This window comes from Pararge aegeria, chromosome 17 (assembly GCF_905163445.1).
Source record: "Pararge aegeria chromosome 17, ilParAegt1.1, whole genome shotgun sequence".
Taxonomy (NCBI): Eukaryota; Metazoa; Arthropoda; class Insecta; order Lepidoptera; family Nymphalidae; genus Pararge; species Pararge aegeria.
Window position 1 is genome coordinate 4,429,852 of NC_053196.1, and position 26,438 is coordinate 4,456,289.

The following is a 26,438-nucleotide window of genomic DNA, read 5'->3' on the forward strand; positions in this document are numbered from 1 at the left end:
TTGTCAAATTAAGTTTACATGAAGCTTTGTCAAAGCTATGTGCACTTGTAGTTGACGTGCATATTAGTCCATGTTTTTGTGTTTGTGCTATGTTCAAAAACGTGTAATATGCATGTTGTTAGTGCTCGTAATAAATAAATAAATAAATAAGACCTTAACGTTAAAAGGTAAATTTTATTCAGAAAGCGACAACACAACCTCTCTCATGATACGTTGACATTTGACAGTAGACGTCAGTTAGCCGTCAGAGTTTAATGCCGACAGTGTGGATGTTGGAATGTTGATATTTTATTCATAAACTAATTTAATGTAAGCGAAAGTGTATTTGTAATTACTGTAACAAAACTGCAAATATTCTAAAAAGTGCTTTGGAATAGACTATAAAGCAACAAACAATCTCTTATTTTTCGTTTGGACGTCGTGACGTCATTTAAAGTTTGTGATGACCGTTCGAAGAAAGTTTTGTTTGCAATAATCAGAGGTGAAAGTTTGTTTAAAATGTTGCGTGCCAAATCGTGAAGAAATGTCCCAACGCCCAACGATTCGTCCGTAATTAATGTTAATTAAGTAGGTGACCGACGATAGTCATATATCTCGAAATTCCACGAAGTTTTAGAAAGGGTCAAGTTTAAAGATAGTTTGCATTGTTGTATAGTCTAACAAAATAGCACTTAAAAATGGCTTTAAAAATGGAACCAAAGAACGACCTCGATTTTATACTCAAGAATTTATTGGCTGGCGGTAAGTTCACTTTTTTAAATAAATTGCTTTTTAACACATAACTGACACTATAACATGAAATAGTCGTTTTTCTATTTTAACTTATAACATTGACTATTTCATAGACCTTATTACTAGAAAATTATACTAATACCAGACCAGAATAAAAATTTTTGTTTTATTTCCTGAAACTAAAAGTTAAATTTAAGTTCATTATCAGTTTACCTTGTAATACAGTGATACAAAGACTGTAGACTGACTGAGTAAATTTCTAGTAAATTTATTACTAGATATTTACTAAAACCTAATATTTGATACACAATTAAGTAAAAATAAAATAATGATTAAGAAAGAAATCACTCATATACAAGTTAAGCACATGATAAAATAAAGCGTGTAAAACTGAAAGTCCTGTTGGATACTCAGTACTGTAACTCACTTGGACCTGTTTGATGTTGTTGATCCACCTACTCAGGGATCTCACCTACTCAGGATCTCACCTACCCATGCTGTGTTTACTAATTGGGTTGCCAGGCCCGGGGAAATATGCAATGTGCTCTTTGCCATTTTAGCTGTGTAACTTTTTAAAATGGCTTTTCTCCCAAATCTCTTTTAATTCCTAATTAATAATGTAGAGGCACTCTAAGCATAAGTCTCTCCATGGACCGCTAAGGAACTGAGCTTGTTAACGAGGCACATATTTAGCAACCAAGTTTACTCGGCATATCATCATCAACAGCCCCTAAGTGACAAGGTCTATTGTCAGCATCCATTTTCTACTCCATATGTCATCACAGGTAGGTAACATATACCTTATTATATACCTGTAGGCATTGGGGTCTAGATTACTTGAACAACTGTCTAGGCAACTGACAAACCCAGCTTTCTTTTCAAATTTATTTCTACCAAGCTTGACCTAGGTGGTAATAGTATTGAACAACTTCAACGGTAACAAAAATTGGGATGACATAAAAATTCAAAATTCATTTATTTCAAGTAGGCCTAATTAATAAGCACTTTTGAAACTTCAAGTCAGTCTGTTTGTAGTGACTCCACCACCGGTTTGGTAGGCAGATTACACTGAAAAGAGCTGGCAAGAAACTCAGCAGATTGCTCTTTTCCAACTACATTCTCCATAAGACATGATTTTTGTTTTTTTCCTGTTCATCTTGAGACATATTTAACATATAGAAGTCATCTTTGTATCAACAGGTGTAGCAGGTATGTGTGCAAAGACTACGGTTGCACCCCTTGACCGCATCAAGATTCTCCTCCAAGCGCAATCATCCCATTACAAACACCATGGTGTGCTTGGAGGTCTCATGGCAATAGTCAAGCAGGAGTCCCTCATAGCATTATACAAAGGCAATGGAGCGCAAATGGTCAGGATATTTCCTTATGCTGCGACGCAGTTCACAAGCTTTGAGATTTATAAAAGGGTATGATGATTTGAATATTTTGTTTCTCTACCATTAAATGTATACTTGTGGTTCTAGGGAAAAACTATTTTTATTAATTAAGGTATGCATGGGGTTGCCGGGGCGATCAATCGATAGCTAGGTTTTATTTTAAGAAAGAGTGTTTTTATCAATGTTTTCAGACAGTGAAAATCTGCTACAATATCATTATAATACGAAGGTGAATTTTGCAGTTAGGTTGGGCGGTCCCGAGACCAGAATTTTCAGTTTCTAGTCCAGATGCATATTTTGTGACTTACTTAATTATTTTTTTTTATATTTAATTCGTTTTTGTAGTTAAATTAAACTTCATCACCTCAAACCATTATTGGCCCACTATAGGGGCACGGGTCCCACAGTGAAAAGGCTTGTTCGGTGGGGATTTGTGGGCCTTTCAGAACATTATTGAGGACTCCCGGGCATGCAGGTTTCCTCACGATGTTTTCCTTCACTGTTAAATTGCTTATTACGCACATAACTTAGAAAAGTTAAAGGTGCATGCTGGTATTCAAACTCGGCTCCTCGAAAGTGAAGCCCCAGTTCCAACCACGAGGCTATCACTGCGTTTTTTATTTTAACGTGTATGTATGACAGTAATTCATATGAATATCCGTCCCGCGGTTTCAACCGCGTTAGTTTGGATACCGCGGGAATGTTAGGGAAAAAAGAAACAGTACCTATAAAATGAAGCGATCGGTTCACTAATAAAACTAGCTATTTGAATAAGAATTAATGCCACGATACTACACAATATTATTTTTTTGGAAAAGAACAGCTGCTTCTTCGATTTTATGCATCGGCCGGACTGTTCTTCCGAAACACATTGATAAACTAAAACTATAGAATTTACACACTTATAATATTTATAACTAAAAATTGATAATCTACTAAGTATTGTTAAATTGCTTGAGGCAATTCAGGATGAAGTTTACAAAGTTGGTGTAAGATTGCAAGGCAGTTCTTTTTTGCATCAGAGACCGCAGATCATAGAGGGACGCCCCAAGGTGCCTGCAAAGGAACTAATCATCCATATAATCATGTAGTAGGTACATTATTTATGTAAAAGATTCATAGTATTCTCAGCCAAATAAATAATTTTATAGGCAAATTTTTGCTTCTTGGTCTACATTATTGTAAGTTTCTCAAGGATATCTAGTTTATTTGTTAATCAGTTATAGCCAAGGTATGTGACTTCCTAATAACTAAGCGGTCTATTGATAAAAAATGGTTAAAATCAGTCTATATTATGAAAATTTTGCTTAAATTGCTATACTCAACGAAAAGCAGGAGAATCTTCATGGTGTAATTTATAATTTCTTCAATCCTTATCGTCCACACCAATCAGATCTTCTGCAATGTACCCTCTACGCACGTTTCGCTCTGAAACCGGATTATCCTCAGGTGATGTTGACTTTACAATGAATAATTGTTAAGAATCCAATATATCCAATATTTCAAATCAGTAGTAGTTTTGATACAAACAAAAAAAGTATATCTATAATCTTTATTATATTAAGTATAGAAAACATTAGTTACAAGAAAAAATGTTAGGTAGGTACTTTATATAATGTTAATACCTACTAGCGCTATACCAAATATAATTATTTTTTCATGCAAATACCCAGTTTTATATATAAACTGCATGAGAGTTTAATCTCGTAAAATATTATTTGATAAATGATAATATTTCCATGTCAGCTTACCATTGGATTTTATGGTTACTGCGGTATATACATTGTATGGTTACCTAATCATTGTTTTAAGACTGTAGTTTAATCTCAGAAGCGTGTCCTAAGGGGCTTTCACTTTATCCGAGCCAAGTAGAACTAATAATTTTTTTTATAAAAATACTGTATTTTTGAATGTTTACTTGCAAAGCTATGGTTGATTTAAAAAAATTAAAAATCATCTTGATATTGAATATAGGTTAATATCACTTTGACTTAAAAGCTGTACAAAAACTATTACATCTATACATTGTATAAATAAACTACGACAATACACACATCGCCATATAGCCCCAAAGTAAGCATAGCTTTAGTTATGGGTACTAAGGTGACTGATCAATATTTTAATGAATAATATACATAAATACTTATAATACACCCAGATACTGAAAAACATTCATGTTCATCACACCAACATTTTTCCAGTTGTGGGAATCGAACACACGGCCAGAAAGCAGGGTCGTTGCCCACTGCGCCAATCGACGGTCAGTATATAGTACCGTCAGTGTATAGTAAAATAATAAGTAATTTGCAAATATATTACAACGTTAGTTGATTGCAAGGTTACTTACTCCACAACCCTAGTAATAATATAACATTACATTTGAAAGAAAAACAAATCGAGATATTTTTCTCTAAGTGCTATACCATTTGATACACATTTAGTTAAGGACCTAGTTTCCAATCGCCAGAAAATATTAATAAGATAACCTAAATCAGACATTCACATCTTACACATTTAATAAAAATCGCTCAGTCGTATATTATGGTAAAACTTGAATCCCTTGTCTCTTACAACTCCTACTCTCTTGCAACTCCCGGGAACATGTAAGTACTATATGGTTCCCAAAATCGGATCGGAGCCAAGCGACGGTATCGTATCGTATGATGTGGAAAGGCTGTAACAGTATATTGTAACGGCAAGAGTGACGAAACGTAACGTTTCAGTCACGGTATAAGAACTCCTCGTATCGCATCCATAAACATTAAGAAGTAATCATTCTAGATAAAATAATCCACAGAATTAAAAACATAAAGAATCCTCATTCAGCCATTATTGTATGCATTGTGTCCAAAAACAGTAAAAACGTGCCTCCACTTTGACAAACTCTTTTTTTTCCCATTTTATGGTAAACGTTTAGAACATTAGAGGTAAAATAAATTCTTTCAACTGCTAAATGGCAACAAGTGACTCACCGATTCAATATTAGTCGTGTACCGTTTTCTCTAAGTTCTTACTTTTTAACACGCTTTTATTAGCTTCACCTGTATGTTTGTATGTATGTTTGTAACCGACTTCTTTAGACGCTATTTTGACCCACTTTAAACGCCCAGATTTCGTTCAAACTTTGTAGACATATCGAGGACCGATGACAATACACTAATTTGAGAAGAATATTTCCGAGATATAAAAAATAAGATTTTTTATTTTTTTTTATTTAGCGCGACGTTGAGCGCTGTTAATTTAAGTAGGAGGTCCCGGGTTCGATTCCCGGGCGGGGAAAATTCGGGACTTTATAATTTCTGAATTTTCTCTGGTCTTTACCACCCTATCGACACAGAAGTGCCGCTAAGCAATTTAGTGTTCAGGTGCGATGTCGCTTAGAAACCGATTAGAGGTATGACTACCGTACTCCGTAACAGGGTTGCCCGCTAACATCTTAAGACTGCATCATCACCAGGTGAGATTGCAGTGAAGAGCTAATCTATAGTGGAATAAAAAAAAAACTAAAATAATCATTAACCTACTTATTTAACATCCCACTGCAATGGTAGCATAGGCATTATACAAAAATTATATCCCCCGACAAGGGATAAAAATAACCCGTCTGTCTCTACTTGCCAAGAACAGGGCATAGGAGCAGTTTAACCGTTTATTAATGAATAAATAATAAATAAATAAATATACTACCACAATACACACATCGCCATCAAGCCCCAAAGTAAGCTTAGCTTGTGTTATGGGTACTACGATGACTGATGAATTTTTTTATGAATAATATACATAAAATACTTATAATATACAGATAAACACCCAGACACTGTAAAACATTCATGTTCATCACACAAACATTTTCCAGTCGTGGGTATCGAATCCACGGCCTTTGACTCAGAAAGCAGGGTCGCTGCAAACTGCGCCAATGGGCCGTGTAACTAGGTCTATCTAGGTACACTTATTTTACTTGGACATTATTTCGTGAGATTATAAAGCTGTGAGAATAGAATACTTTATTTGCTGGAGTGTGCTATATATTTTGATCTTACAATAATTATTTGTGACTTCTAAACATTAGACTAATTTAATAGTATGCAGAAATTCAAATCAAACTGAATTATAATAGAAAGAAGATGTTAAATTAAATGCTTCCCTCAAGGCCAGGGAAAAATGTCCCCTGCCGGTTCTATTCGTGCTGGACTAAAGTACTCTCCCAACAGTAGGATTTGCAACTACGTTAGACAGACGAGTCACAGAGATCACAGTAGATGGTAATAGCCATATGACCCACGTAGAAACTGCTAGACGGTATATTTTAGTTACTTTCACAGCATTATGTCATATGGAATTTTACTTTGGGGTAATGCTGCTGATATTATCACTATTTTCGTGCTGCAGAAGAGGGCTGTTCGTTCGATCTACAAAATGGGTCCGAGAGAGTCATTGAGAGATAAATTTAAAGATTTTAAAATAATGACAGTGTATGGTCAGTACATATTTGAAAATTTAATGTACGTTCATAAAAACATTTCTTAATTTAAGAAATAATGTGACTGCAATAATTTAAACATTAGAAGTAAGAATAAACAGTGCAATATACTAGGTTACATAAAATTCATAATTCGTTTAAAGGAAATTGCATACTATTCTACAATAAACTACCAATTGACATCTTGGAAATGTCTCTTAAAAAGTTCAAAGTTTTTATTAAACGTAAGCTTATAGAAAAGTCCTATTATAGTATAAAGGACTACGTAATCGACAAAAAGCTTGGGTGTAAATTATTGCTCAAACCAGGTTGCTCTTCTAATAATTTAAAATGACATTGTGAGATGGTAATAACAAAAAAAAAACACCCGGCTAAGTTAGTTGTGGGCTTCTTCTTAGACCAGGACGCGTTTGGAACCCTCGTAGCTTTAGTTTTAAGTTTACGAATGTGGTTATCGCCATCATCTCACTACCTTGTAATTGCGTACGCATCAAAAGTGCCACCTATGGGCCTACTTGAATAAAGATATTTTTGACTTTGACTTTGACTTTATAGTAGCACAGAGAACGCTGCTGGCCGTGCTCCGTTATATGTCCTTGGCCGCCTCGTATGACACCCGTGGTAAGAGGAGGGGTTGTGAAAACTATATTCTGATCCGTCACCAATTAGCAAACACGGTTTATTGCTGTCGCTCAACAAAAATAGAATGCGAGTTCTTTGCCTATACTATAGACGCGGTTTCCACATATGGAAATTTGTTTCTACATATGGAAATGAGTCGGAATATCCGGATCTCAAACATGTCTAACATAAACCAGTTACACCAATATATACCATACGGCTGCGCCTCTGAAAACAGTGTCAGTGTGCCAATTGAGCCCAACAAGCACTCAAGCTCGACCTCCATGGCTCAGCGAAGAGCGCTGTTGTTTTAAGTGGGAGGTTTCGGGTTCAAACCCCGGCAGGGGGGAATTTATAATTTCTGATTTCCATGGTTTGGTCTGGCTTCGGCCGTGGCTATTTACCACCTTACCGACCAAGGAAGTGTATCTTAGTGATTTAGCGTTCCGGTACGATGTCGCGTGGAAACTGGGTATGGAATTAATCATTGAATCAAGAAAATCCGGAATCCTCATTCAACCATTATTGTATACAGTGTATTGTGTCCAAAAACAGTAAAACGCCCCGCGCAAGTCTCACTTTACACCCGCGGAATGTTGCTAACTCACAAACTTTCCCATTTTATAGAACATCAGAGGTCAACTATCAGGTATTACTGTCAACTGCTAAATGGCATGAAGTTACTAACAGTTTGTTCGAGAAACCATTCTAAGGTGGAGTTGTTTTTGATGCTTCAATAAAAGTCGTGTACACGGTTTCCAATTAGCAAACACGGTTTATTGCTGTCGCTCAACAAAAATAGACCTGCCAACCCATGTACCGGTCCTTATTAAGAAACCTAAGCATGCCACGCATGATTACGTAGCCTCATAAGTACCGAGGTACCTAATCTGATGAATAAAGGTTTTTTTTTTTTATTTGCGGTCGTGACATTTATATCTTAACATATAATCATCATTATATTACTTACTTACCGACTTACATACTAAATTAATGTTATAAAACAATAGTTTACTCAGCTTCTTCAAATCCAAAAGTAACGTTGATGAATCCAAGAAAATGTCTTGAGTATGAGAATAAAGAAAACGATACAAATTATCCAATGCCGGTTTTAATGTTTGCCTTTTTTGCAATTCTCTCAAATTAATCCAATCCATCTAATATTGGACCCAATCCAATACTGGATCTCTTTTTTTTGTCAAAATTCATTTCAATATAAGCACTTTTGAAACGTCAAGTCTGTCTATGTGTAGTGACTCTACCACCGATTCGGAAGGTAGATTCTACCGACAAGAAGCCGGCAGGAAACTCTGCTGCACTTTGAATTTATGACTATTAAACATTGATGGTGATTATGGGAAAACCCTGCCATTGGGAAAGGCCTTTAGTCCAGCTGTGGACTGTTGCATGCAATTGGTGTTGATTAATCAGAATAGAACCGGTTTTTATTTTTAATAAAACAAATATAAATAAATATACTACGAAAATACGCACATCGCCATGTAGCCCCCAAAGTAAGCGTAGCTTGTGTTTTGGGTACTAAGATAGCTGATGAATATTTTTATGAATAATAAACATAAATACTAAGAATATACATATAGACACCCAGCCATTGAAAAACAGTAATGCTCATCACGCAAACGTTTTCCAGTTGTGGGAATCGAACCCACGGCCTTGCTCATAAAGTAGTGTCGCTGCAAACTGCGCCAATCGGCCGTCACCTGTAGACATTGATAGAAACTGATATAAGTTCAGCTCGGAGCAGCCTAGAAAGTAAAAATAAATTTATGACAAGCGATCGTTGAAAGATAAATAAATCCTTGTCAAAATAGAATTGTATTTGCATGACAAAACCAGACGAACAATATTACTCTAATAGATGTTTCCTTTGTTGAATCCGTATGAATATTATAAACTTGCCGTTGCCCACGTCTTTGTGTGTTTTTTTTTTAATTTGTAGTGAAGAAGAAGCAGCTTAGTGGCAAGTGACTCACTATCTAACAACCTTTTTCGTATGAGAGGCTTATCAGTGGTTCGTGAGCTATGGTGATACGCTCGAACGTAACAATAGGAAGATCTTCTCTTCTTTTTCTCTTAATTTTTCTGAACACTTCTTTAGCGCGATGCAGGATCTTTGTGCCGCCATCTAGTTTGGTAATGTGGAAACATATTACGATTACGTCGTACTGAGTACTGAGGATTCTGATAAAATTGAGTTAAATGGTTCATCCCTCTTTAGCGCAGAAACGCACGTACAACATTAGTAAGGAAGTACATATAATTAAGATGCAATTATACAGAACCGTGTATAAGTAAGTTACTAATGAATGATCATGTAAATCATATTATCAGATTAAGACTTCCATGTCAAAATACCGATAAATTATGATCAATCACAGCTTAATGACAGTTGCAAATTGGTCTAAATCGCAGGCCACTTCAGAATTCACCGCCGGCGCGCCGCCGCCAGTCAACGACCTTGGCCACTTGTATTTTGTTGTTTTGATATGCACATGATCTTTACTATTTATTAGGTACCAAATAAGAAATGAGATACGTAGAAGAACCAGAGTTCCATTGCTTTTAATGACAGACCACCGGTGTCGCGCCATCAAATGAAAGTTTTCTGTTGCTTTAGTAATCATAAACATGACCTTTAACTATAAGCCTGATGGCAAGACTCAGATTCAGATAATGGAGAGAGATATACCCGGGAGTATCTATCGGTGATCTCAGAGTAAGAGTACTATGAGCCTGATGACAAAGCTCAGATACAGACAATGGAGAATGCTATACTCGGGAGTAGGAATCAAATAAGAAATGGGATGCGAAGAAGAACTACACCTCCATTGGTCTAAATCTCAGGCCACTTCTAAATTAACCGAGGGTGCGACATCCAATGGAAGTATTTATTGCTTTGGTAATCAATAACATAATCTTATACTGCCTGATGGGAAAGCTCTTCACGCGATGGAGCGAGTTATACTCCGAATGGTATCAAATCAAATATGAGACGCGTACCAGAGTCACCAAACTGGTATAAATCACAAGTTACCTCTGAAGCGTCGCGCCATGAAATGACCTTGGCCATTTGTGTTTTGTTCCTTTGTTATGCACTAACAATGGAATCGTTTACTATAAGCCGGATGGGAAAACTCAGAAGTAAGCCTATGAACAGAAAACCACACCTTTTTCGGGACTGGTTTAGGTATAAAGTTGGTACCTGTACTAATTAACAAAGTTAGTGGTCTCCTGAAGAACTGAAAACGCGTGTAATCGTAGGCTAAGGGCACTGAAGATGCTAACTAAGCCAAACCAAACTTTAGTAGTTGCAGAGCTTTACATGCCAAAGCTCGTGCGGGAAAGAACGAAGCCATTCTTATTCCTGCCGCTAAGTAACATTGATGAAATGAAATGAAAATAACTTTATGGTACACCTAACAGAAATTAAATTATAAACAAAAACAACACAATAAAACATTGGTACAATGGGCGGCCTTATCGCTTAAAAGCGATCTCTCGATCTCTCTCTGATAGATGGTCATGTGGAAACAAGAAGGATATTAGGTAAAAAACTAATTGTGCCACGAAAACGGAATTATTTTGGTGGTTAGACAATGAAGTTTCTCCGTCTCAGTCTGTTTAACGAACTTCCTGCTAAGTTTAGGAAAACAAATGTCTCTGCATTTCTTGCAGGAAGGCTTTAAAAATAATCCTATAAAATAGGCTTAGAGATTATATGTGACGGACCTGTAAATACTATTAAGGTAACCATTATTTGCAGCTCCATTATGAAACCATTCATAAAATATCATTGTTCTTAAACACTATCTACTCACCTATTTATAAGTCGAAATAATTTTAGCATCTAAACATATTACTACGTTAAATTATAAGAGAGCTGATCCTGTTAACCAGTGGCGTACATAGAGGGTATGCACAGGGCAGTGGCGTGCACTTCATACATGCAGAAAAGCACTGCATACCCAAATTATTTTATATAACTCGTTTTGGAGGGGATTTTTTTCCATTTTGTGCCATGTACCTGCTTTATGCATACCCTGGTCAAAAACCCTGTGCACGCCACTGGCACAGGGTATGATAACTATAAGTGATAAGGCCGACTTTGTTACACAAATTTAATTGACTTGTACCATTGTTGTGTTTGTCTCTTTTTTTTTTCTTGTGTGCAATAAAGTATTTTTGATTGATTGATGATATAATTTAAAGAAAATCTTTAGTACGAGTTATAGAAAACTTAAGGATAGGCATTGTAAGAGTTATAAAAAGCCTACCCTTAAGCAGTGGCGTGCACAGGTTCTTCGGCCAGGGTATGCATAAAGCAGATATATAGCTTAAAATAGAAACATTCCCCTCCTATACGAGCTATATAAAATAATTTGGGTATGCAATGCTTTTGTGCTTGTTTCTAATGCACGCCACTGCCCTTAAGTATTTAAAACTCGTACTGGAGATTTTCTTCATTTTATATCATCTGCATACCCTGTGCATACCTTCTATACACGCCAGTGCCGTCAACAAACTGTTCTACAGTTTGACGGAATGTAGTTGTAAGTAAAAAAAAAAGCAGCTTTGCTGTATTTCAGTCTAAAGTAAATGCACTTGTAATAACAGGCATATAAGCCTTAACACCTACGCCTTAAGTTCATGGACATAGGACCTTTGCAGGACGTGTTGCTCGCATAGGTACCCTGCGGAATGTTGATCTGTTTATAGGCAATGGGCCTCTTACCATAAGGTGGGATATCTCATTGGTCCGTCAATAATTACTATAAAAAAGTATTATTATTATTATAATAATAGTTATATTAAATAATGATATCTGAACTTAATCTTGGTTTACTTAATGTTAAACGTGACTGGAATCCTTTATTCAGCTTAACACACAATTGTATACCGTATCCCTTCAAAAATAAAGATAAAAACTGCATACGGAAAAAGATAAATCTCTGTATTGTTTAACATTGTATGCTCTAAGCTCAAACGTCACAGATTTTTTAAACACTTCATTTAAATTTCAAAGACTAGTCCCTGAATATAAAAGAACCAAAAAACAATGTGTGTCTCAAGTCTTGGTATCGAAGGATCTTGTAGTTATGGGTGTCTGCAACAATTGTTATAACTGTAGCCTTAGTACGAAATTAGCTCACTCGCAATCGAGGAGTCGTTTTCGAGTATTTAAATACTGTAACGCCAAAGTAAGATAGATTATATGCTCAACAAAGCATATCATATCAAAGCTAGAGCTTTTGGCAGAACAATAAATACTTAAAAATCAGAGGTATGGGATTTTTCAACTCTTATTCTGCTCGCTCGGCTCTTTTATTAAACTACTTATTCTGCTTGTTTTTTTTTATATAAAACTCAATAAAGTTTGATATACGAAAATCACTCCTCAATTGCGAGAGAGCACATCTTGTACTAAGGCAACTGAGTTGCGCACGTCCTGTCCTTACTTTAGACTTAGTTATATTTACTTAGTGGCTGGCATTATCTTCTCGAGATCACCATGTTTGGGATAAATTTATTTTTAATTTTACTTTAAACTATCCTTGACTTCTGACGTCATCCGGCTCGTAGGCTCACACCGTCACCGCGTAATCACCGTCCGAAACCCTTTCACTGCAATCATCGCCTGAGCCTAGGTTCAGCGTCACATGAGGCGCCCTCAGGCCTTCGATCCCTTCGCTTCTTCGGGCCCTAGTGTTCCCACTCTCCCTGGCAGAGCCCCTTTTAGAGGCACGCCACCAAGCCCCGTTACACTGCTAAAATCATCAGGGTAAATCAGCTTTACGCAATGCAAAAAAAAACTAACTCTTGACGGCAAATGATATATGGCTGTTATAAGCCATAAGTTTTTGAAGCCATGAGGAGAAAAGCCCCCTCAAAGGACGACAACAAATACTCTCGAAGGAAGACGTGAATTCTTGGATCCAAAGCAGCTCAATGTCGCAAGACGTGGTAGATATTGAAGGAGTTTGTATATAATCAACGCATCAAAAGTGCCATTTTTGTGCCTGTTTGAATAAAGAAATATTTGACTTTGACTTTGACTTTGGAGGCCTACACCAATATGGTTGAAAAAGGCTGCAGTCTTCTTCCAGCCATGAGAAGAGAAGCCATATCCGTGAAAATCAGTTTCTACACGGCATCGTACCGGAACGCTTGTTGGCGGCACGTCGTCTGTAATAAGCGACACACTACCAGAACCTCCCACCAGACCAGACCAGACAAAAATTCGGACCACCTGGACCCCCTTTTAAGACCACTGCGCCAGGGAGGTCGAAAAAGATGATCTCCCTGTCTCTACAAAGACCTCGGGAAATTTATGTTGTCCACCTCCGTGGTTCGGCGAGCACGTTAAGCCGTCGACGGTCCTGATTCTTATTTCTAACACATTGTTATTATAATCGTTAAAGCGCTGCAAAGGGAGAAGAAAATTTTAGTAGTATACAAATTCAAATTTCATTTATTCCAAGTAGGCCCAGTATATAAGCACTTTTAAACGTCAAGTCAGTATGTTTGTAGTGACTCTACCACCTAGTAAGATTCCACCTAGATTTGCAAGTTTATGTCGCTGCCCCTGCTCTCAATGTTTCTGAAGCAATCTTTCAGTTAAATAATGACCTGCGCAGTATCTACACATGGAGCAATTCACATGGACTTTGCGTAAATCCGCATAAGTCTCAGGTTATTATTATAGGCAGCCGTCAGCAGTTAGCTAAGGTGAATTTCTGTACCTTGCCCTCTGTCCAGTTTAACAACACAAATTTGATTCCGAGTACTTTTGTAAAAAATCTTGGCCTCGTCATAGACAATAATCTGTCGTGGTCCCCACAGGTAGCTGAGGTGAGTCGAAAAATCTTTGCTTTGATTGGGTACTTAAATCGTTGGAAAAATTTCCTTCCTATTAAAACTAAAATTTCTCTTGCCCAATCTCTTCTTCTTCCTATACTGGATTATGCAGACTCATGCTATCCTGACCTTACCGAAGAACTTCTTAATAAGCTCGAGCGCCTTCAAAATTTATGCATCCGGTTTGTGTTTGGACTGCGTAAATTTGATCACATATCGGAGTACCGAGCTAGACTAAAATGGTTGCCTATCCGTTTACGCCGTGAAGTTCATCTACTTTCCTTCTTTTATTCTATTCTTTATAGTCATTTATCTCCCTCTTATTTAAGGGATCGTTTTCGCTTTATTTCTGACTCATCTTCTCATTCCAACCTTCGATCCCGCCTTGGTAACCGTCTGGTACTCCCTTTTAGTAAAACGAAGTTCTTCAGTAATTCTTTCACCTTTAAAGCAGTTATGCTCTGGAACAATCTGCCTGCTGAAATCCGTGGAAGTAGTTCCCTTCCGATATTTAAGAGTCGTCTGAAGGACTACTACCTCTCTTTGAGTGATGAAATTTGAAGTAGATTCTTTATATTCTTATTTTTTTTTTTTTTTTTTTTTTTAACTGTGTGTTAAAATCTACTAATATATATTATGTTTGTTATATATTTATTATATATATTATGTATATTTTCTATTTATATATCATGTAGGTATATTTTATATATTACGTATATTTATTTAAATTATATATGTATTTGTATCTTTACATTTTGGTATTTATGTATATCTATCAACACTCTTGGCACTATCCCGTTCTCTTGCTGTAAGTCCTATCTACAAAGGTTGCCTGTAAGAGATTGCTTGCAGCAATAAGGCCGCCTTTGCATGTCTACATTGTGTACTGTATACTCCTTACTGTTTCTTTTCCTGTATGTTATACGTGCAATAAAGTGTTTCTTCTTCTTCTTCTTCTAGTACATAGTAATAAATGTAACAAATTAATAAATATACTACAGGAATACAAACATCGCCGTCTAGCCCCAAAGTAAGCGTACCTTGTGTTATGGGTACTAAGATGACTGATATAATAATATAAACACCCAGACACTGAAAAACATTCATGTTAATCACACAAAACACTATTTTTTTTTCTTTTGGTAATTTTAAGAGCTATTGTTGTAATATGTAATTGTTTTCTGTCCCAAATTAATAAAAAAAAAAAAAAAAAAACTGCGCAAATCGGCCGTCAATAGTAGAGATTTCATTGACAGAGCTCGTCAGGGCAAGTAGGTACTACTTGCCCTGACGAGCAACTACTACTACTTGCCCTGCGTATTTTTGTCGTGAAGTCGCACTGCTACGTTGATAATGATGAAGAAGAAGAGGAAGAAGAAAAAGTCTTTACTGCACATACAAATATAAAGCCAGGTTAACAAAAAAAAACGATAATAAACATATGCGCAAAGGCGGCCTTATCGCTTTAAGCGATCTCCTCCAGACAACCTTTGGTTGAATAAACATATTAGAGAAAACGGTAACGGTTGATGATAATCTGAGGCTTTCTTTTCCAGTACCTAAATGGTTTAAGCATTCCGATGATCCAGCACGGCGATAAGTTCCTGGCGGGGGCGGCGGCGGGGGTCACAGCGGTCACTCTGACCTACCCGCTGGACACCATCCGCGCCCGGCTCGCCTTCCAAGTCACCGGCGAACACCGCTACACAGGCATCGTGCATGCCGCCACAACCATATTCAAGACTGTGAGTACAAATTATTCATTTACCAAGGACACTAACAATATACATATAGAGGGCTAGGTAAATAAAAAAATCGTGTGTTTACTTATGTTTACGCTTTAGAAGTTATACTTCTTTGGCGTAACAAGATCAAAGCAAAAAAAAAAAACAAAAAATCTTTTCAAAAATTTCATCTTGTTCTACGTTTGTAGAGAAAACGACACTAACAATAGAAAAAAGGTATTTAATACATTGAAATCTTTATTATAACGCATTATCTAGTTATCTCATTATCGGACTACCAAGTTTCACTGAACGAACGAAAAGATTTTTGTAAAATTGAATCAATTAAATCACCGGAATGAGCCCGTAGACTTTGATAATTTAAACTGTACACTGTCAAACCTTTCTCTGAAAATCTAAAATGTCGAAACTCAGGAGATATTGACTTAATAATTATTAAGTACCATTATTAATTGTTAAGTCAACATCTCCTGAGTATGCTCCGGTTTCGTAGCGAAACGTGCGTAGAGGGTACATTGCCGAAAATCTGTTTTTTGTGACTATAATGGAATATAAGGATTGAAGGAATTATAAATAACACCATACAGATTCTCCTGCTGCTCGCGGTGTATAGCAAATTAAGCTTAATTTTCATAATATTTCATGGATTTTCCCAAAGTAACGCCCGATTCTATCCAATACCATATATAATATAAATAGATACAATATGTACAACATTTAACACATTCACTTTTATTTATATCGATAAAAAGTGATCATGACATTCACAATTAAAATAAAACCTATCTAAAAAACCTATCTTAAATGAAAACTCACTGATAGATAATCGATGACCTTTTTTAAATAACATGTAAGTATTTTGCTTCTGAAATCTGGTTTTGGTCTTGTGATAGGTTTCGGCCGCGGCTAGTTACCACACTACCGACACTAGTAACAAATAAAACAAAAAATGATCAACACGTCCAACCCAATCATCCTCATTGGAGTTTAACTTACGACCAATCGCTGTTGTCTATTTAGCGATAAGGCCACCTATTATATTTTGTTTTTCATGATACACGACTAACACACCGGGATCACCCGTATCTTTGCATCGTTCGAGTCAATGTAGGAGTGGAATATAAATGAATGAATAAATATACTTTTATAGCACACATCAAAAAGTACATAGAACAAAAAGAAAAGTAAAACAATACAACGTATACAATTTGGCGGCCTTATCGCTACATAGCGATTTCTTCCAGGCAATCAATGGCGAAGATAAAAAACAGTTACAGAAAATAGTTAGGTAGTGCGTATATACATCTTCTTAATATATATAAATCTCCTGTCACGATGTTTGTCCGCGATGGACTCCTAAACTACTGAACCGATTTTAAATTAAATTGGTACACCGTGAGCAGTCTGGTCCAACTTAAGAGATAGGATAGCTTAGATCTTTAAGTAAAGTCACAATTTTATTTTATTGCAAATTATTTGTCTATAATTAATTGACAGTCACATGTTATATGTATATACAACTATACTCATTTAAGGCTTAGCGATACTGAATACTTTAAAAACAAAATCAAACGCAGACGAAGTCGCGGGCAACAGCTAGTACACCTATAAAATACATATCGATAATGCAGTTTTATTTGTATCAAAATACCTACCAATTCAATGTCATGAACATTGGTTATTAGTATTAGTAACATTTAACATGAGGTGTACAAAAAAGCCCTTCATTTAATTACTTGGCTTTGTTCCCAGGAGGGTGGTACCCGGGCGCTGTACCGAGGTTTCGTACCCACCATGGTGGGCATGGTGCCGTACGCGGGCTTCAGCTTCTACTGCTTCGAGTCCCTCAAGTTTCTGTGTATGAAGTACCTGCCCAATGCACTGTGCCGGAAGTGCGACAGGAATACTGGTAAGTTATAAGCTGTTCTCCTTGAACTTATGATGAAATAATTGGAACCTTTATTGGATCAATCCGCTGACTTATTTTAAAAAAAAGCTAAGATTTACCTTCCATCTCAACAATGCATATGCACCGCCTTTATGCATATGTTCTGTATTACCGTTTATTTTGTTAAGGCTTTCTATTTATATGTGCAATAAAGATTTGTTCTTCTTCTTATTTTTTCAAAATTCAAAATTCAAAAAAAAAACAAAGTAGCAGTAGTAGTTGGGCTTTTTGTGACAGAGTTCGTCTGAAGAAGTACTAATGCCATGCTTATTTCTGCCGCTAAGCAACATTGTTGCAATGCTGTGTTCCGGTCTGAAGGGCGTGGGTGCCGGTGTAGTCACGTCGCAGGACGTGTGCCTAGCATGCCCTGCGAAGTGCTGCTATGTTTATAGGCGAGGGTTTTCACTTAACATCAGGTGCTCCATTTGCCTGATCCGTCATGCAATACAATACATAAAATCATTTCGGCGGATCGTAAAGTTTAGGGGACCCGTAAACTGACACTTGACATATTATGACCGATATAAATTAATTAATTTTTTCGTATAGACCGATATACGAAAAAAAAAAAACGTGTGAGCCGTCACGGGATGCCTGGCAATGTGAAAAATCGAAATTGTTTTCTGTAAGTTATTGCAGATATGCCTAATGAAAAGATAAAGCATTACAAATTTGTCCCACAGATAAAAAAAAAATAAACAACCAAATGGATAACCACTCCTTTTTGTAAGTCGGTTAATAATGTATGTTTTATTAAAAAATTAATATTCATTTTTATTGTTACATACGAAATACAAAAATTCAATCATATAGCGTGGCGAAGCTTCGCAAAGGCCTGTGTTGCCACGCCAAAAATCAGGTTTACCTTCCGCCTATATAAATGTTTACCATCAAAATGAAAATTTAGAAAAAGCAAACACAAAATGTAAACAATTTACAACAAAACAGTTTTTATGTGTAAAAAGAACAAAAAAAACAGTAAAGCTATGAAGATCATTTTGTATGGTACAACTCTTAGCCTTGTGGCAAGAACCATAGACAAGTTATGTTATATGTAAGTCTAGGAATCTTCTTACTTTTATTAATTATTCATTCCAGGTGGTCTAGTGCTGACGGTGCCCGGCAAGCTGGTCTGCGGCGGGCTGGCGGGCGCGGTCGCTCAGTCAGTATCGTACCCCCTCGACGTAACTCGGCGCCGCATGCAGCTCGCATGCATGACGCCAGAGACGGCGAAGTTTGGGTGAGCCTTTATACACTGATGCTAGTATACCTCACGTGACTAACATTTCTCTAAATTTTCTTCACTTGTTGATTGCCATTTGCGCAGGGGACAGCGACTATGCTTTCTGAGTCCTAGGCTGTTGGTTCGACTCCCAAAAATAGAAAATGTTTGTGTTATAAACTTGATTTTTTATCAGTGTCCGGGTGTTTTTATCTGTATATTATAAGTATGAGAGTATATTTGTTATAAAAAAATCATTTTTTTTTTTGATGAATGTTATATTTTAATACTTATTATCCTATTCAGGTCTTGGAGGAATCCAAAAAATTAAATATCATAAAAATTGGTCATTTAAATTGGTCATAAAATTCAATATATATATATATAGATATTCATCAGTCATCTTAGTACCCATAGCACAAGATACGCTTAATTTGAAACTAGATGGCGTTGTGTTTATTGTCGTAGTATATATATTTTTTTGAATTATTTTTGGTTGTACTTGAGCTTTTTGCGACAGAGCTCGTCCGGGGAAGCTTATTTCTAAATATTTCACCATGCTTATTTCTACCTCTAAGCAGCATTCCAATGCTGTATTCCACTCTAAAGGGCGTGGTTGCCGGTGTAATTACGTTTACAAGAGTTAACACATACGTCGACATGTTGCAAAAAGCGGCATGTTGCCAGACGCGTTCCTTTCAAACCCTGCGAACGGTTGCTCTATTTTATTGACAATAGTTTTTCACTAACCATCAGGTGGATCATATGCTTGGACCGTCACTTAGTACCATAAAAAAAAGGTAGCTATAGCTGGCGTGAGACTTTTGCTTGTCAGGCCCAGTCTGTATCTTGGTGAATATGAAACTATGTTGGAATCTTTGGAAAGTTGCCTTAATTACTGTTCTCTAAATGCTATATGCTATATACTAGTAAAATTTACTAACATTTCTCTGCACTCAGTAAATAACTATTTATTTTTATATCTATATCTATATTAATTATATTATGAAATAATATCTCTGTTTCTATTACATATTTCTTGCACTGGTGTTGGCAACACTGATAGAAGGTTGGTATTATATATTTTTTTAAGTTTCCGTTTTATGTGTTATTATTTAATTTATTATTTTTTATTCCCAGTTTTGTAACTAAATTCTATTCAAATCGTAGTTAACTTTAACGCGATCGAATAGAAAATCTGACTCAAGCTGTTAAAGAACTCTTTCTCCAAATAAATAATGACCAAAAGTAGGTACTCATAAAATACCCAAGCCTTTTTGGCCTAAAACCTATTCAAATAGTGAACTTACTTTTCGATTGAATACCGTATGTTTTTTCACAATAAATTATTTATATATAAAAAAAAAACATGCAAATACACTTCTTTTAGTATTCGTTGTAAACAATTTATTATAAGAATGTTATAAATGCAAAAGTGCGATGCGTTGCTTTTTTTTGGGAATTTATAGTTATTTATGGGAATTTATAGTTTCTGAATTTTCTCTGGTCTGGTGGGAGGCTCTTAGGCCGTGGCTAGTTACCTACCTAGCTACCGTGATAGACATGTTGATTTGTTGTTTGGGAGTTATTTTTATTTTTATTTAACTATTTATTCCTAAAGTGTACACCTTAATATTCTGTGAGTATTTGTAACTAATATTCTGTGAATATATATAAAATACAACTTAATATTCTGTGAATATCACAAGCATCTCACCCGTCGCCTTTATCAATATCTAGGAAAAAGAGCAAAAAATAAAGTTTGTTGCATCAGAATCAGCATAAATATTTATTTATTCTGTTTTGTATGTGCATTTGAGGTTATAGCGGCAACTATCACGGTTCATGGGATACATCCTGGTGACGGACGGACAGACGGACAGCGGAGTCTCAGTAATAAGGTGCCGTTGAGCCCTTTGGGTACGGAACACAATAAAACTGAAACAAAGTCGCAGAACAGCTGTTTCATCATCATCATCACATCAACCCATTATCGGCCCACTACAGAGCACGGGTCTCTTCCCACAATGTGAAGGGGTAAGGCCGTATTCCACCTCGCTGGCCGAGTGCGGATTGGTGGACTCCACACACCTTTGAGGACATTATGTAGAACTATCAGGCATGCAGGTTTCCTCACGATGTTTTCCTTCACCGTTGAAGCAAGTGATATTCTTATAACTTAAAACGCACATAACTTAAAAAAGTTAGAGGTGCGTACTGGGATTCGAACTCCCTCCCCCCGAAAGCGAAGTCGAGCTCGTGTCCAATGCGCTATCACCGCTTTAAAAAATTCAAATTCAAAATTTCTTAATTCATGTAGGCCTATCACAGGCACTTGTGAAGCGTTCATACATATATGTTTACATAATTGTAAGGGGATGGTGATAAATTCGTACGCCAACTTGAAACTAAAGCTCCGAGGGTTCCAAACGCGCCCTGGTCTAAGAAGAGCAACAACAGCGGAACAGCTGTTTAATCCCTACTAATATTATAAATGTTAATGTAAGTTTGTTTGTTACGCTTTCACGTAAAAACTACTTAACCGATCCTCATGAAACTTTGTTCACATATTCTTGGAAGTGTTAGAAGTAATATAGGATACTTTTTATCCCGACATTAAGCTCAGTTCCTTTGGGAGAGGGGATGAGTGTTTGACGATTTTACACAATAACTTCGACAAATTATAACCGATTTAAATAATTATTTTTGTACTATAGAGGTTATAATATGTGTTTAATTTTGTCCAACCTATGGTTGGAGATGGAGGACAGCGAACAGCAGCAAACCCCTCATTTAAGGCTTAGCGATACTAAATTTTTTTTAGAACTACAACTAAATTTAATGTCACATAAAAAAACGAACGCAGACGAAGTCGCGGGCAACAGCTAGTATTATATAATGATTGTTTCAGGATGGGCATGGTGCAAACTCTTACCCTCATTTACCGTGAGAACGGCATAACGAAGGGTTTGTACCGAGGCATGACTGTCAACTATATACGAGCGATTCCCATGGTCGCCACCTCCTTCTCCACATACGAGCTGATGAAGCAACTTCTCAACCTCGACACTGGAATGAAGATCTCATAATGGGGTACGGATTTCGTTATCTGGTGGGAGGCATCGGTCGTGGCTAGATACCACCCTAATGACAAATACGTGCGTTCCGATATGATGCCGCGTTTAAACAGATTAGGGGTTACGGGTTTATCATAACTGCTGTACCCCAAACAGATTAGCCCGTTACCATGTTAGACTGCATCATCACATACCAGGCGATAAGGCGGTGGTGACATAGCGTAGTGGTACAAAAGGTTGCTTTATCATCATAATCCTCAGACCATAAGTATACCACTGATGTAAACAAGTATGCTCTTGATGGAGATAGTATTTTTGAGCTAAAACCCCCATTCTGCTCTAATGCGGCTTCGCGGGCTTTATTTCACCGGTTAGTAATAAAAACTGGTACCGACGTTTTAAATTGCTGTCCCTTAAGGTAGACCCAAAATAAATTTGCGCGACCCGATATCAAACCCAAAATCTTGCAAGAGTTTCGAACCCTGTAGTCCTCATATTTTTTTTTATTTGGAATACTTTATTGCACAAACTTAGATACAAAACAAGAAACACACAAGAACAGTTGTGTGCAAAGGCGGTCTTATTACAGACAACCCTTGGTGATAGTAATAATAGAATACACGAAAGTGAGACAGTGCAAACAATAAAACATGCACAGGCGAGGAAAAAAAAAGAAAACTACAATAGAAATAGAAATAAATTATATCTTATAAACCAACGTGGCAGTTTTAAAAAGAAGTGCAAATATGAAGATTTTATATCGGAGCGGGTGCCAATAAATATTCACTAACGAAGGTTCGTGAATATCTATTTATTTATATTTTTAGGTTCTGCCCCCATGTAAACCACTCTACATACGTTTTGGTTGACAACAAAACAGTTTTTGTGTAAAAGAAAAGAAAAATAAACAGTATTTTGTATGGTGTGTACCAACTCTCAAATGTTACATCTGCACCCATCCTTCTCCTGTAATGTTGGTATTCCTTATCTGTCACCCGAGAGAGCGCCATGTGGAGAAATTGCCTTATAGGGATAACATTTACTTTTCAACCCGCCAAAGCACGGCAATAATAATATAATATAATGGAGAAGTTTGCTCCCGTTTAATATGACACGTTTATTATTTGCATATTGTTTGCCCATGCTCGAGAGATGATGGTAAAAGTTTTGTCTCTTCCCCATGAATAAAATGTCTCCGTAGCCGTGGAGTGCCTAAATCGAGGTCCCTTAATGCAGCCTTTTCAGTATTATGAATTTACGAGTACATATATATTAAACAACGTTCCGCTTAATCTTATTTTATATGTTTTTTTGACTCGCGGTAATACGACAGCAGTTTTGATTACCTATTTGTATCAGTCCTGTAGACCCTTGATAATGTTAAGGGGGAATTAAAAGGACCCGCCGGGTGATTACCGGACTCACAACAGTCTTGCGACAGGCGAAAATATCGAGGTCTTAGCTGTCAAACGTCACATTTGTATACAAAAAAATACAAAAGATAACGTTTGACAGCCTGTCTGATGCCAAGTCTTTTGTGAGATCGTACTCTTCGGATTACCGCAGAACAACTGTACTCCATTCAAGCCGCAAGAGCGGCACAAACGATGAGGTCCTCTCGAAAAATCTTGGGTAGTCCTCATATTTTGTTCCATGACATCTGTCAACTGGAGCGAACTCGTCTATGACGCGACGTCCTGGTACAAAATGGTATGCTAATTGACAAATTGTTCCTTTCTGCATCCAATGTTTCCTCTTGATTTGTTTGTTTTATAGAGTAATGAAAAAACGTTTTGTGCAACAAATAAGAAAAAAATGTTGATGACGTCATGTCGTTGATAGTACAATTATGAGAACTACCTGTAATCTCGAAGTTTTTTACGGATGCACTGAGGCTTCATAGTATGGTTGTGAACAAAATTTTAACACTTTATTAATAGGTGTAAAGTGACCTGTGTGCAACTTTAATCGGCCAGTATTTGTGACATGCTTCATACTTTTATATATTTCTAGTCTTATTTAGGCAAGTGGTGCATTCCATTTATTGACTACATCACATATCATTTTATTTAAATGCAAATATAATTATATCAGAGGTATTACAAAGGCTTTTTATTTTATTAAAAGCTCTCTAATTATGACATTTCTTTTATCAAATATTTATAGAGAAAATTTTTAGGAAGGAAATATATTGTAATATGATTTTAATTTAATTTACCCTCTACATTGGTAAACGTTACTTTGTTCTAAATTATGTTAATTATAATTTTTGTCTGCGTCGGCATGCAAATTTACGACCAATCACAAACCGCTGCGCTTCGAGCATGTGTGTGATTGGACAAGTTATATTATTATTTAAAAAAAATGTTAAATTGAAAATGCATAGGTAATTTTTATGGTGTAAGAAAATACAATATATTTTAATGTATGTATATTGGGTGAGATGAAAATGAAAGGCGAACAATAAATTTGTATAGTAGTTAGGATTACAAAGAATAATTATAATTTGTTATACGGTGAAGAGTTGTATTTATTTTACTAAGTATGAAATAAAGTATTCTTAATTTTTTAATGGTATTGTTTTATTTTTTTGACATGAAAAATGGTTTGGATCGACTTTCTTACACCTCTAGTTTCTCATTATGTACCATGATATCGAAGTGTTCCAAACATGCATTTCAATTATTAATGATTGATATACGGATGCAAGAAAAAACATCCGTGTGTATGAAAAAATTACATGTAAAAAGGCGTCAAAGTATAGTTGAATGCCCACGCAGGTGGCAACTATTGCCTATAAACAGAGCAAATCTTCTAAGGGAGGTGCCGCCCTGTGTCTATCAATCTGAGATGTAGGTGTTGAGCCAGGCTCGTGGCCTGTAAATACACCGACACCACATCAAGACCAGAAGACAGTAATGTGGCATGGCGGAAGAAATGGGTGGCGGTTGAACTGCCCCGCACAAGCTCCTATCCTAGGGGAATTGCAACGGTTAATAAAAGATTTATTTTATAATTAATTTTATTTATTATCTATTTCCTATCAATGGGCATAGTACAGAGTTGAAAGAACATAATGTTTAAACAGATTTTTATTCACATATAATTGAAATAATGAATTAATATCCCATTAAAATTAAATGGGTAAAAGGGTAAAAATGGAAGAAAACTATGTGGAATATATTAAAATCCAGATTAACTAAGTCTTAGCGCGATATAAAATTAAAAAAAGTATATAATACAGACATAGATATAAATAAATTGTAAATGCTTTGCTGCGTATTAACTTTTTTATTTAAGTAGTTTAATTTTCAGGTAATTTAATTACGTAAATAACATATTATCCATATTTCATTCTTCCATTTTTACTTTGTTTTATCATTTCAGTAATTATGTATTAGCATTGGGAGATTAGATGTCTCTCATAATATTGCATAACGTTATCAACTTCAACTTTGGATATAATATAACTAATCATAATTTAATTATAATGTATATCAATAATATTTTACGCAATATTAATGGCACGGGCACTTATTTTGTAACACGCCACCCCAAACAAAGCACCGCCATGCGTGTAGAGTCAAAATCCATTTGAGTAAGTAATACATTCCCCCGGTCTTTCGTATAACGTAGTGGCTTATTTAGAATGTTTTTAGTTGTTAAAACTCCCTACATAAGTCTCACGCCGGGAAGGTTTGTAACCACTTAAATGATTTGACGCAACACTCGTGTCGTCGCGTGGGGTTGTATGGCGTATAGCCAACGTTTTCCCGGCTTTAGAATTCACTCGCACAACACTTTTTTCAATATAAAAGTTATTCTTTCGCCGATATCTTCTCCCCTCAACGTTTGCATTATACCTATGCGAATTGTCAGGAAAGCCTTAATTATAATCGAGCTTCGATTGGGTGAAACAACCGTGTATCCAACTTAAATTAAATTCTAAGGTGTGCCAAAAATTAATTCGAAACATTCAAAATTCATTTATTTCAAGTAGGCTTACTTTTTAAGCATATTGGAACGTCAAGTTTACTTCTTGGTTGTAACTCTACCACTGGTTCAAAACACAAAAAAGATAAAGCTCTGAAACGTAGTGAAAACGGTCTATAACATTAGTGTTTCGCTTAACGAAATCTCATTAGGGTTGGTTGGTGTACTCAACAATTTGAAAGACAGTCGAGTAAGAATTCATCAGAATTTGCGCCACAAAAATTTATAGCAATTACAAAAATTAATTAGGTAGATTTGTCTTGTTGGATAACCCTTTTTTCATTACATTAAGTGTAAAGTTTCTTTCAAAAAGGGAGTTTAACAAACAATCAATTTAGATCCTATTT

At 36.1% G+C, this 26,438-nt stretch overlaps 1 protein-coding gene across 2 annotated transcripts; it reads left to right on the forward strand.

Moving 5' to 3' along the window:
- The first annotated feature begins 255 nt into the window (after positions 1-255).
- LOC120630935 (graves disease carrier protein homolog) lies at positions 256-24,637 on the forward strand. Of its 2 annotated transcripts, XM_039900296.1 has the most exons (7): positions 256-741; positions 1,933-2,159; positions 15,663-15,851; positions 17,604-17,760; positions 18,898-19,039; positions 20,088-20,090; positions 21,933-24,637. In XM_039900296.1, the coding sequence occupies exons 1-7, from the start codon at positions 678-680 to the stop codon at positions 22,108-22,110; spliced, it is 960 nt and encodes a 319-aa protein (XP_039756230.1). In that variant the 5' UTR covers positions 256-677; the 3' UTR covers positions 22,111-24,637. The 2 variants fall into 2 exon arrangements, with proteins under 2 accessions (XP_039756230.1, XP_039756231.1); XM_039900297.1 differs by lacking the exon at positions 20,088-20,090.
- Positions 24,638-26,438: the final 1,801 nt, after the last annotated feature.

Excerpts from the sequence above, each read along its gene's own strand:
- LOC120630935 (XM_039900296.1), top strand. The coding sequence starts at position 678 with ATGGCTTTAAAAATGGAACCAAAGAACGACCTCGATTTTATACTCAAG. Across the intron at positions 2,160-15,662 it reads GCTTTGAGATTTATAAAAGG|TACCTAAATGGTTTAAGCAT; the intron begins GTATGATGATTT and ends TTTCTTTTCCAG. Across the intron at positions 17,761-18,897 it reads GAAGTGCGACAGGAATACTG|GTGGTCTAGTGCTGACGGTG; the intron begins GTAAGTTATAAG and ends TATTCATTCCAG.